The following is an 11,103-nucleotide window of genomic DNA, read 5'->3' as shown; positions in this document are numbered from 1 at the left end:
AAGTCGAGCTGTATATCAAGAGTATAAATGTTTACTAATTAAGTCGAGCATAATTAATAACTATTATCGAGGTGCAAGCTACTAACTTGCTACTCTTTAATGACACGACCACATGGACATGGTAGTTAAATTTATTGAGTAGTGAAAAAAATATTGCATCTAGATATGTTTAATTGTCTGAATGTATTTTAATAATAAGATTGAGCATTTATCACGAAGTATTTAAATTTAATACTGAAATTGTCAATAAAATCACCATAAAACTAAACCTAAGAACATGGACTAGCGTGTAAGATTGTTAAAATATATAATTTGATCTGTCATCCATGTATAACTATTGGGGGAAAAAAAAGTATTGGAAATTTCACGCTTGATTTATAAGTTTTGCAATAAAATACTATTGATTACCATCTTAATTCTTAGGTAACCATCAACCGAATTAAGTTATGTTAAAATAGTAGTTAAATACATTAAAAATCACAAATGTAATTGGCCTATTAGCTCAGTTGGTTAGAGCGTCGTGCTAATAACGCGAAGGTCGCAGGTTCGAAACCTGCATGGGCCATTTTTTCTTAATCGCAAATATAGGCCCTTTTTTCGGCTTCTAAACCATCTTTATTTTTTTGGACATAGTTACGAACAAGTATCACCATTTTTAAATATACTAGTACCTTTTATTTTGGCAAAATTAATTCGACAAAAATACACTTATTTTTTGTACACAATAATACGAGGTTTAACGTAAGTTGACCCAAATTGAATTATATCAAATAAGGCTAAATGGAGTTAGTAAACATAGCACACAGTACATCACATAAAAACAAACTCATACACATTATTCAAAAGTGTATAAAGATTCAACAATATATACCAAATTAATTAAAAGCAAGCAAATCAAATTTAATATTAGCAATAAACAAGTCTATTATCAAAGTCTTTCACTAATATTTTCGACCACGTGATAATTAAATTTACCAATGTTGGAATAAATATTTAACTACGTGCATAGATTGTATAGTGGCGCTCTGTATTTATTTGATTGAATAGTTTGAATTACTTGCATTCTTGTTACTCTCATCATTGGTTTGGTTTATATTTCCATGACTGTCGCAAAGATTTATCAATGAAGACATATACTCCATAAAAATTGAAAACATATGAATATTTGTATTTCTTAAAATTCATTTGATCAGTTGCACACATAATTATTGTGAAGAAAACAAAGTTTAACGAATCATATCTCATTTAAAATAACTAACAAAAAAAAGTAAAGTATAAAATGGCCACGTTGAGCATTAATCTTGTAATTTCCTTTCCCGCTGCTTCGAGCCTCGTTAATCGTTCTCTATTTCCGATTTCACGACTGCTGATTTCATCATACCTCTCCATCTCCGTTGCCGTTTTGCCGCCGATTACTATTAAAGGTAATCGATTCGCGACGATTCGCGAGTTAGAGTGTGAAGAAAAACTGAATTTCTGTTATTTGATTTTTTCTAAGGGTTGCTGCAGGACTTTTGCTGCTTAAAAACGTATTAAAATTGTCTCTGACACTACATACAGTCTGATACAGTACCAATACGCGCTCTCATCGTTTTTATATGTTTACTGTAGTTTTTCGCAGGAAATTGCAGTTTGAGATGGTTGATTCAATTTTTTATATTCGCATATGTAATTGTCTGCAGTGGTATAAGACGATCCTAATCCATTTTAGGGATTTTCTTATGTTACATTTCTGCAATTTTATGTTCAGGATTTTCCTTGCGAATATAACTTACACACACATGTACATATATTGAATAAATTTCCAGTAAACAAGACGAATCAGGTCAATTGGATATTCAGATTTTCCATTCACTGTTTTTACATAATTAATTTTGTGTCATTATCTCTAGCTGGTACTTCCAGTCACTATTTCTCTTGACCTTTTATAGTGGCAAGACTGACTGCTACACCTGGCAATAAAAAATGTTACAATGGATGGGTGGATCAAGGCGGAAAGTGACAACAGTAAGTTTTTAAGTGCAAGTTGCAATTGAATCTTCATTTTATGTTAATAATATTTGACATCATGAATTGGGAACACCAATGAGTTTATGGGTAGAGACCATTTGTTTTTAGCTACATTTTCTTGTCCGGTTTCTGATTGAGATTATGCTTCATTCACTTCATAATTTTCTGGCTACTATATAATCTTGTTGCTTAGTTTTGAATTCTACTTTTGAGGCAAACCGCGGTTACCTTTTTCTATAAATTCTGTGTATTTGCATGTGTTATGGTTCTTCAAGGAGATTGGATAATGTTGCTTAAATTGTTCCACATAAATAGTTTATCTTTGGTTTAACATATGTAACATTTGTTTTTTATGTGCTGTGCATTACGTTAATTAAATTGATGGGGTGGAAAATTGCAGTCAAGAAAGTCAACTCATAAAAGGTAGAGTAGTACACTTATCTTGATTTTTACTTTCTTTCTACATTCTTCCCTATGATCTTGTTGTCAATATTTTGTCAAATTTCCCACACGAGATAGATGTCTAACTAACTTTGTAGACAGAAGCAATATTTTGAGCAAAGGAGACGGCAGCAGCAGTGTGCTGGTTTAGAGAGCTGCATTGATGGAAAACGCGCATGCACTCTGCATTATGACTATAGTAGATCGCTTGACATTCTTAGTCTTCAAAATTTAGCAACTGTAGCTCAGGAACACAATACGAGTACAACAACTGGTAATTTTTCTGTAACTTTTGAGGTCTAGCAAACCAGAATTTTCTTGGATCAAAATAATAAACGCTCATGCACTGTGTTGTTGCAAATTTTCGGTTCTGATTAAAATATCAACATTTCATAGATCCATGCTTCTGTTATAAGCCTGGCGTGTCATCTGATATGTTTAATATATTCTTGAATATAGAGTTGTAATCAAAGAAAGTAGAAAAGAGCATAAGCTTATCGAACCTCCCAGGGATATTGGGCCAAAAGTTAGGCTTAGGACAGTTTTATCTTTCGAGTTTCAATACCAGTTTACATTTTACATTTTCAATTTCTTTCAGTTCATTCATATCAGCTAAATTTGGAGGCTATCTTAGTCAATGTAGAGTGCACAGGCAATAGATTAAGAGCTAATTGTTTTGTTTCTTATAGTTTATAACATACACAAAATATGTAGATTTGCTCTATCTTTTTTTTTTGTGGCAACATAGTCGTATAAGGTACTGCTGAGCTTGAAAATTTAGTATCCAATATAATTTTATCTACTCCATATGACAATCAATTTCCACTCCTTCCTAAAAGCAAGTGATAACTTGGAGAATGCTGATTTCTCTCTGAACGATCAAGATGCACTCCCTTCTCAAGTTATTTTCACCAGGGATGGCGTTTCTGTGGATCAAGCTGAGAATAATGAATGTATGTTTCCGTTCTTCACTAATTCATCCTTTTGATCTGACAAACTACACATTTGCCGCTTAAAATGGTGGATAGCATATGTTTCATAAGAGTCAGTATATAATACTCTCTTCGTTTCAGGGGCTCCATCAAATGGCACAGAGGCTGAATATCCAAAGAAGTAAGCTCATTTCAGTGTGAAATTTGCCCTTTAAAGTCTGTAATGCTCATTTTATTGTGAGATTTGTCCTTTAAAGTCTCTAATGTGATACCATTCATTATAAATCTCTTAATATGCTAAAGATAGAAAACAATAACTTTAAGCTGGGTTAAGTTTAACACATGGAAGTGGGGCCTCAAAATTGATTAAAATTTCACATATTAGCTGTATCTCTGCACTGCATTTGTTGTCTTTTCACAAGCTGCTATTGTCATTTAAAATCAAGTATTCCAATTTGGGAGGAAAGTTTTAATAGTCATAACTTTACAGGGACTCAGTTCATTTACAGAACGGTAATGGAAATTTAGCTGGAAACTTCAGTGACCTGGATTCTTTCAAGTTGTCCATGTCACACCGTGAGCACCAATCTGGGATTGTCTTTCCTTCTATGTTTATCTATCTCGTGTGTCATTCCAACTTTAAGGACATCTACTACCTTTCCCAGTGAATCATTCTTAAGAATTGCATTTCTCCCTTTCCTTATAAATCACTGGATTGGAGCAGAGTTTATGATTGTATGTTGAGTTATAAGTTAAAAAATTCTTATTTGTTTTTCGATTTCGGCAGAGATACGTGTCATCGATTTACTTGGTGATGACTCAACCAGTAATGCTGAGGAAAATTCATTACGACAGGAAGGCCATGTCGCATTCTCAGTCGAAGGTTTTTATCGCTGAGTGTTGATTTCTAACTATTCTTATAAATTTCCAAAAGACCATGTGATGATGTTGCCTGAATTATAGATGTACAATAAATCTTATCCGATTGCAGGGAATATGTTTGAGGATAGTTCGTTATGTAATTAATCCAGTAATAAAAGGTTTAGGGTTGCAACTTAGTTCTGTTGTTGAGCATTTCTGAAGTGTGTAAGAATTATGGGACTTGTACATTTGTTAGGGCCTTCATTACCTTTCATATTTAAAGTAAATTGGCTTTAGAAAAATTAATTGAAGCCTTGAATATGAGCACACGTTTCACATTGAAAGACTGCTTTTGCACTTCAGGTCTTGGACAAGTGGACACAGAAACTCCAGTTCACTCCCCAAAGATACCTGGAAGGTTAGTTGAATTGGCATATTTACAGGTTTGGTGACGATGCACAATGCATGGTTTATAAATTTGACATGCAAAGACATTAGCCACTTTGAGTGCATTTTCTTGAGATTTATATTTAAGGATTTACTTTAAGCAAAGAAATAAATAAATTAAGTTGTCAATAGGAACACAGACCTTAAATCAAATTGAGTTTCTTTGTTGTAATAAGGTTGTATTTCTATATTTATTTATTCGTACTGTAAGGCTCATACATGACTGCCTCATGTAAATGTTTCTTTTGGTTTGTGCTTTTCAAGAGTCAGATATTTCAGTTTCGTCAACATCTAAACACAAATTTTATATCTGACTCCTTTGCTTGCAATTGTAATAATATTTGGAGTCTGGAATAACAGGAGACGTGGTGTTTTACAATATTGAAAAACTTACAGTTTCATGCTTTAAACATTTTGTCTCCACCAAAAATAAATTTACTGATGATTATCCTTCCTGAATTATTTTTTCCTTGTGCCTAATGATTTATACATTGCAACTGCCAACTATTAAGTACCCAGAGTAGTCAATTATGAATATTGCCTCAACAATTTTCTTAAGAGGGATCACCACGCATCCACACCTTCCTTTTCAGATATACAGCTTCCAAATTGACAACTAATATGATATTCAATCGATGTAGGACTATGATGTTGAAGTATTATCTTATATACTTCATGCTTGCAATATACATTAGTTCATATTATAAATACTAAAGACTACAATATTGTCCATCTAGTACTCTGTATTTGTGCCCATTTCCTTGGTACCCTCAAGGCCTCAAACCTAGTACTACATCGTATGCATAATGGTAATCTGATCAGCTCCATCTGTTTTTTAATGATGACAGATCCTTTCTGGACTGTTACTCTCCACCAAAAAAGGCAGTGAGATTACCTATCACATCCAAACACTTGGATTATGGATTTCATGACCTAGGGTCTAGATTGGTAAGAACATTTTTACTGCATCTCATTTGTGATGGATATTTTTTAGGCTGATGGTTATTAACAAAGAATAATGCAAATAGTTTGCATGAACTGCAACAAATAGAAAAATCATTGCTCTTGAAATATTCTATGTCAAATGTAGAATCTAAATCAAATTAGTTCATACTACAAAGAATAAAAACTCATAGAAAAATCACACATCATAGTATGAAAGAAAATAAGACCAAAAGGAAGGAATAAACAAATAACACTCCATCTCTCATGAATCTGCCGCTTTCTTTCGTTCTCTAGGCCTTGTGGTACTCTAAACCTAAAACTAATCTTCAGATCATGTCTTCACCATCCTGTTTCCGTTGTGGCTGTTTGATATGTATTCATAAAACAAAAATATGGTTGAGACTTGAGCCAACTATGGCTAAAACTTTCTGTCTTGTTTATGCAAGGTGCCTGACATGGCCATGCCAGCACCTTTTTTGATGACAATGTTGAGTAGTTTGGGTCCTGTGATTTATGCCTAGTCATTAGACATGTCATATGGAGCAAACAAAAATATGAGTGGAAAATATGGACACATAAGAATTGTTTATAAATGATTCTGATTACCACTTATAAATCACCAAAATTACTACTGTTATGTCATTACATTTGTTTCTACTCCCATCTTTTTCTGTAGTGCATCCTGTGCTAACTTTCTCCTATGGACCTATCGGAGTTATACTTGAAATTATACACCAACTGGGATATGTGCAGGATGTTTTGATGCACGATATTGATTTTTCGCCATGTAGCGGTACAATAGATCAGTCTTTCGGCACCAGGGACATGATAAATGCAGCTGCCGATCCAAAGCAGAACTTCTTAAATTTCAGAGCACCCTCTTCATACAATTGGAACTGCTCCAATATACATGGGATTTTAGAAAATGACGAACTCTTCTATAACAAACGAGACAGCAGCAGAAGAATCTGGGAAGGTTGAGGTCCCTCTGAGCAATATTATAGAATCTTCTTAATTATTAGGCTACTGTGTGATTTATCAGAAATTTAAAACTTAAATGGAAATCAGCATGCCAAATTATCATATAGGCCTTTGAATGTACTGCCTATATTCTGTTATAACCCATTACAGCATCGTATGATTTTTACTAAAAACAGCAATCTTGAATGAAAATACTAGAGGGTTACACCTGGGTTGGGCATTCAGCCGCTACACTTCTGGAAAGTCATATATGACACTTTGTTTCTTAGACTAATGTATTACTCCTAGTATATTTTTATCAGTCTATGTATTTTATCATAGTTATTCTTGACTTTGGAGAACTTTATTATATGGTTTAGCGTTAAAAAGATTGTGATATCTGACTGACACTTTTATTTTTCTATCGGCTAGGCCCTAGCTTCTTGGATGATGGCTTTGATGATCTGGAAGAGCAAGAGTCATTCTACACAAACTTTGATGGAAGAGATGTTGGTTTTGATGATTATTATCTTCCCAAAAGCCCCTGGAAGCAGGACTTGGATTTTAATGGCTGGGATGTAAATAAGAAAAGGTCTGCTTCTAGAATTAGTTGCTATCATATTGCACTACTAAATTAAGACTTTAGTTAACAAATAGGACTCATATACAGGTCCAGCATAAGAAGTCCTCAAACATACAGTGTGAAAGGTGCTACTCCTTTTGCAGATCATTTACCTTTTATATCGTTCTCCACCTTCTAAATTCATGAGCAACAGCTTTTATGACTGGCCTGCATTCTTTTCTCCTTCGAGTTTAAAGAAACAATAAACTTCTATGCCAGCTTCTGTTAGTAACAACATAACATGTCCTCAAAGCCTCTGGAAGCAGGACATAGATTTTGAAGCCTGGGACATAAATAAGAAAAGGTCTGCTGCTAGAATTAGTTGCTATCAAATTGCACTATTTGATTAATACTGCAATTAACAAATTGGATTCATATACAGGTCCAGCATAAAAAGGCCTGAAACATACAATGCGAAAGGTGCTACTCCTTTTGATAACATTTAGTACCTTTTATATCGTTCTCCACCTTCTAAATTCACGAGCAACAGCTTTTATGACTGGCCTGCATTTTTTTTTCTTCATGTATAAAAAAACAATGGAACTTGTGCCAGCTTCAGTTAGTAACGCCATAAGATATCCTAAAGGAGGGCTAATTTGCTGCAGTTCAGTATGTTCATTGAGTTCACCGCTTTAGCCTCAAGTTTCAGTTCACCGTTTTGGCCTTAAGTGTCTAGGTTAAGGTTGTGGGTCTGTTATCTCTAATGATTCACATCATGTATAATTCTGCAAATACTTGCCTTTTGTAATAATTTCACATTACTCTTTCCTTGAGGAAGAATATGAAAATATAGTCTGTTCTAAAATGATCAGAGTCACCTGGTCCCTATCCGGAACATCTTACTATGAAGGATCTTCATGGTATCAGAATCTCAGATAAGAGGTGGTAAGTAAATTTGCAGAGAGCTTCTCCATAAATATCTTGTACTATCTTGTATTTACTCATTGCTTGGCCCTGTTCTGACAGCCATTCTGATATTGAAATCGGTAATGATGTTAAAGATAACAACTCTGTGACAGAAGACTCGAGATCGAGGAGTTTGGCAAGGTTCAAGATTTTCCCTTTGGCTTGTAGTACTACCATCTTTCATTTTACTCTGAACTGATTTGAATTCTCTTAACTTATTCTGAAATCATGACAGCGAAGAATCTTGCTCTTGCACTGCAGGTTGCCCTTGTTTTATTTTATCATATTGAAGCTATAGCAAATAGTTAAACATCGTTGTTAATGTAATAGATTTTCTTTCTGCAGGAAGAGGTGCTTCGATCAATAAATCATTATAACTGAAGCTTGACAAAAAACCAAAGTACTAGATTTTGCTTTCCTTCTCTTGCTCATCCCTTTTAGATCGGTTGAGTGGTGGTGTTGTTTGTCTGCATTGATGCCTGGTATTCTTTTCAGGTTCAACTGTTCAAGCACATTTAATTCGACTTCCATACTAAACTGGATGTCAGCCATCTCCAAACCCGGTGTGTTACAGAAGGGGAAGCATCCATCCTTATACAATATCTTTGTATATCTTTACCAATACCAATTACTACTATCTAGCAAGACTTCCTAGAATGCACCTTTCTGAAGACTGAAATACTCCACTAGTTATTTAGTTGGTTATCTGAAGCCATTATCTCAACATAAGAAAATTATATGGATAAGATTTAGCAAAATGCAATAGTTTCACTTTATCTAAGGCTGTAAAATAATGGCGTATGGAGAAAGACAGTTCCATGGAAAGTAGCAAAGTAGTGTTTGCTTCTATGAATAATTGAGCCTTTGAAGTTGCATATCCAACACTTCACAAAATACACATACTCCTACATTTTAGATGTAATTGGTAACACATGAATCTCTCTCTTTTTTAATTTTTGTTCTTAAAAATGTCTCATTTGTCCCATGGACGATTATCAATTGGAGGAGAAACGGAATTAAAATATTTGGTACACATACACATAATACAACATCCTTATATACGCTGTAATCCAACCAATGTGAAATTCATCGAACCAAAATTGTAATACAAATTTTTGTAAAAACTTACCGAACTAAATTATAGTCAGAGATTAATAGTACAATAGTTTAAAATATAAAAACTAAATGTGTAGAATCTATCTATTCTAATATAAAAGCCGAGTTTTGACCTTAATTGCAAATATTTATAAGTTTTGGATTGTTTTGTAAAATGTAGATATTTTGGTTGGTCTACCAAAAAATTAATTCAATTTATCAATATGACTGTTACAAATTAATCACCAATCAAAAAAAATATTTGAATTAATTCATCTAATTATATTTCATACTATAGACCATGACACTAATTAGAGTGATAAATGTGTTGTGGAAGTTTTCTTCATAAAGATTAATAAATTTTTGGCAGTTACAGATTTTTAATAATTATAATTTAATCTTAGTATTCACTAGCTTATTACTCACTTTCTCATTACCTTTATCTATAATTAATTCCATCACTAAATTTTCTGCAAAACGAATTTGATTTCAGTATGGTTCTTGCTCTTTATCAATAGTATCTTTTTATATTTCTTCATTTTACACATTCTTTTAGTGTGATTATTATGTTACTAATATTTGTTGTTATGTTCTTACCAGAGGATAGTTGAAACTATAGACATGGAATTAATTTCTCTTAGTGATCTACAATCTACCATAACTTTATCAATCAAGGGTTGAATGCATTAACTCTGCCAAATTTGGTTTGAAATTGGTAAGTATTTTACGAAATTTTATAGTACAACCGCTAAGTTGTGTTCGCATTATTCATGAATGGAAATATTTCTCGAAATTGCAATATGGTGTTTGTAGTTGACTTTTGTTTGAAGTTCTTATCTACATATGAGAAAATTGGCATGACTAAGAAGATGGTGTCGGTGCAGGACGATGAAAGTGTTGGAGACGATGAGCGGAGAAGATGAAGGCTATTATTGGAGATAGATGGTGGCCGATGGGCGATGGTGTAGAGCTGCATGAGCATAAATGATTTTGTATTCTATTTTTCATTGAATTTTTTCATTTCTTGGTTGCATTTTGATTATTTTTTTATTAATGGACTTGACTAATTTCTATTGTTAAATCAATTTTCAATTAGTGAAATTATTGATTGTAGGATCATTAGTAATTAAATGGATTGATGAACAATATAATTAATTTCAATATTATTAAATTAAAAATTTGAACGTTATTAAAAAAAATCTACAAGACAATCATGAAAAGCTATTTTGATTTTTCAACATTGCCAAAAAATTATTAATAACATAATTAAAATTATTAGCTATTTTGATTTTTTAATGCCATTGGTTTGAATTAGATTAGTGATTTAAAAAAACTATATAATTCTATTTTTTTTATCATAGTTTATTTAATTTATGTTTTCAATTTTGTATGAGAAAATTCAATAGGCCGTGCAACGCACGGGGTTAGATACTAGTAAAGATAATAGTTAAAAATGCTTACCTTATTGAGGATATTGAGTTTTGGATGGAGAAGATTAAAAGACAAGTATAAAGTTTATTTAAGATTTACGAATGGGCCATTTCCCAATCAGTCTCAATAAATAAACTCATGCCCACTTATATTCTACCGTTCAACATTTACCTGCTTCCTCCATCATACAATAAGTGTTTATTTGGTGCGGGCATGAGTTTTAAAAAAATGTAAAAAATAATGAGTTGAAAAAGTTAGTGGAATGTGACGTCCCCTATTTTATATTGGTTTTATAATAGAATGTGAGTGAAATGAGTTAGCGATACCTACTTATCATTTATGGTAAAAGTGAAATATGACTCTTGTTGTGTGATGGATTGAAATGACAAAATGTGACTCTTATTGTGGGAGTATAATCATTTGGATCGCACTTGGCTAAATTGTTTCATGATT

At 32.9% G+C, this 11,103-nt stretch overlaps 1 protein-coding gene and 1 non-coding gene across 8 annotated transcripts; both read left to right on the top strand.

Moving 5' to 3' along the window:
* Positions 1-491: 491 nt before the first annotated feature.
* On the top strand, positions 492-565 carry TRNAI-AAU (transfer RNA isoleucine (anticodon AAU)). Its single transcript has one exon. It is a non-coding gene; the product is annotated as a tRNA-Ile (tRNA).
* Positions 566-1,305: 740 nt separating this feature from the next.
* Positions 1,306-9,055, top strand: LOC125187100 (uncharacterized). 7 transcript variants are annotated; one of them, XM_089058006.1, is made up of 20 exons: positions 1,306-1,424; positions 1,932-2,007; positions 2,411-2,433; positions 2,550-2,725; positions 3,291-3,404; positions 3,525-3,564; positions 3,874-3,896; positions 4,171-4,266; positions 4,608-4,662; positions 5,540-5,639; positions 6,390-6,612; positions 7,029-7,188; positions 7,267-7,304; positions 7,438-7,522; positions 7,601-7,638; positions 8,031-8,103; positions 8,185-8,265; positions 8,360-8,385; positions 8,470-8,524; positions 8,620-9,055. In XM_089058006.1, exons 2-19 carry the CDS (start codon positions 1,966-1,968, stop codon positions 8,499-8,501), a joined length of 1,425 nt encoding a protein of 474 aa, XP_088914132.1. In that variant the 5' UTR covers positions 1,306-1,424; positions 1,932-1,965; the 3' UTR covers positions 8,502-8,524; positions 8,620-9,055. The 7 variants fall into 7 exon arrangements, with proteins under 7 accessions (XP_088914132.1, XP_047939578.1, XP_088914133.1 ...); XM_048083621.2 differs by having other exon boundaries at positions 3,874-3,959; XM_048083619.2 differs by having other exon boundaries at positions 1,311-1,424; positions 1,893-2,007; positions 3,874-3,959.
* Positions 9,056-11,103: the final 2,048 nt, after the last annotated feature.

Source organism: Salvia hispanica, chromosome 5 (genome assembly GCF_029641045.1).
Source record: "Salvia hispanica isolate PSC_SH4W2 chromosome 5, Shi_PSC_v1, whole genome shotgun sequence".
Taxonomy (NCBI): domain Eukaryota; kingdom Viridiplantae; phylum Streptophyta; class Magnoliopsida; order Lamiales; family Lamiaceae; genus Salvia; species Salvia hispanica.
This window is presented reverse-complemented; position numbering and strand designations above follow the sequence as displayed.

Bases quoted from the DNA above. Each gene is read 5' to 3' on its own strand.
- LOC125187100 (XM_048083621.2), top strand. From the start codon at position 1,966: ATGTTACAATGGATGGGTGGATCAAGGCGGAAAGTGACAACA. The intron at 3,405-3,524 runs GTATGTTTCCGT...TCTTCGTTTCAG, and splicing joins TCAAGCTGAGAATAATGAAT to GGGCTCCATCAAATGGCACA. The intron at 8,266-8,359 runs GTTCAAGATTTT...AAATCATGACAG, and splicing joins AGATCGAGGAGTTTGGCAAG to CGAAGAATCTTGCTCTTGCA.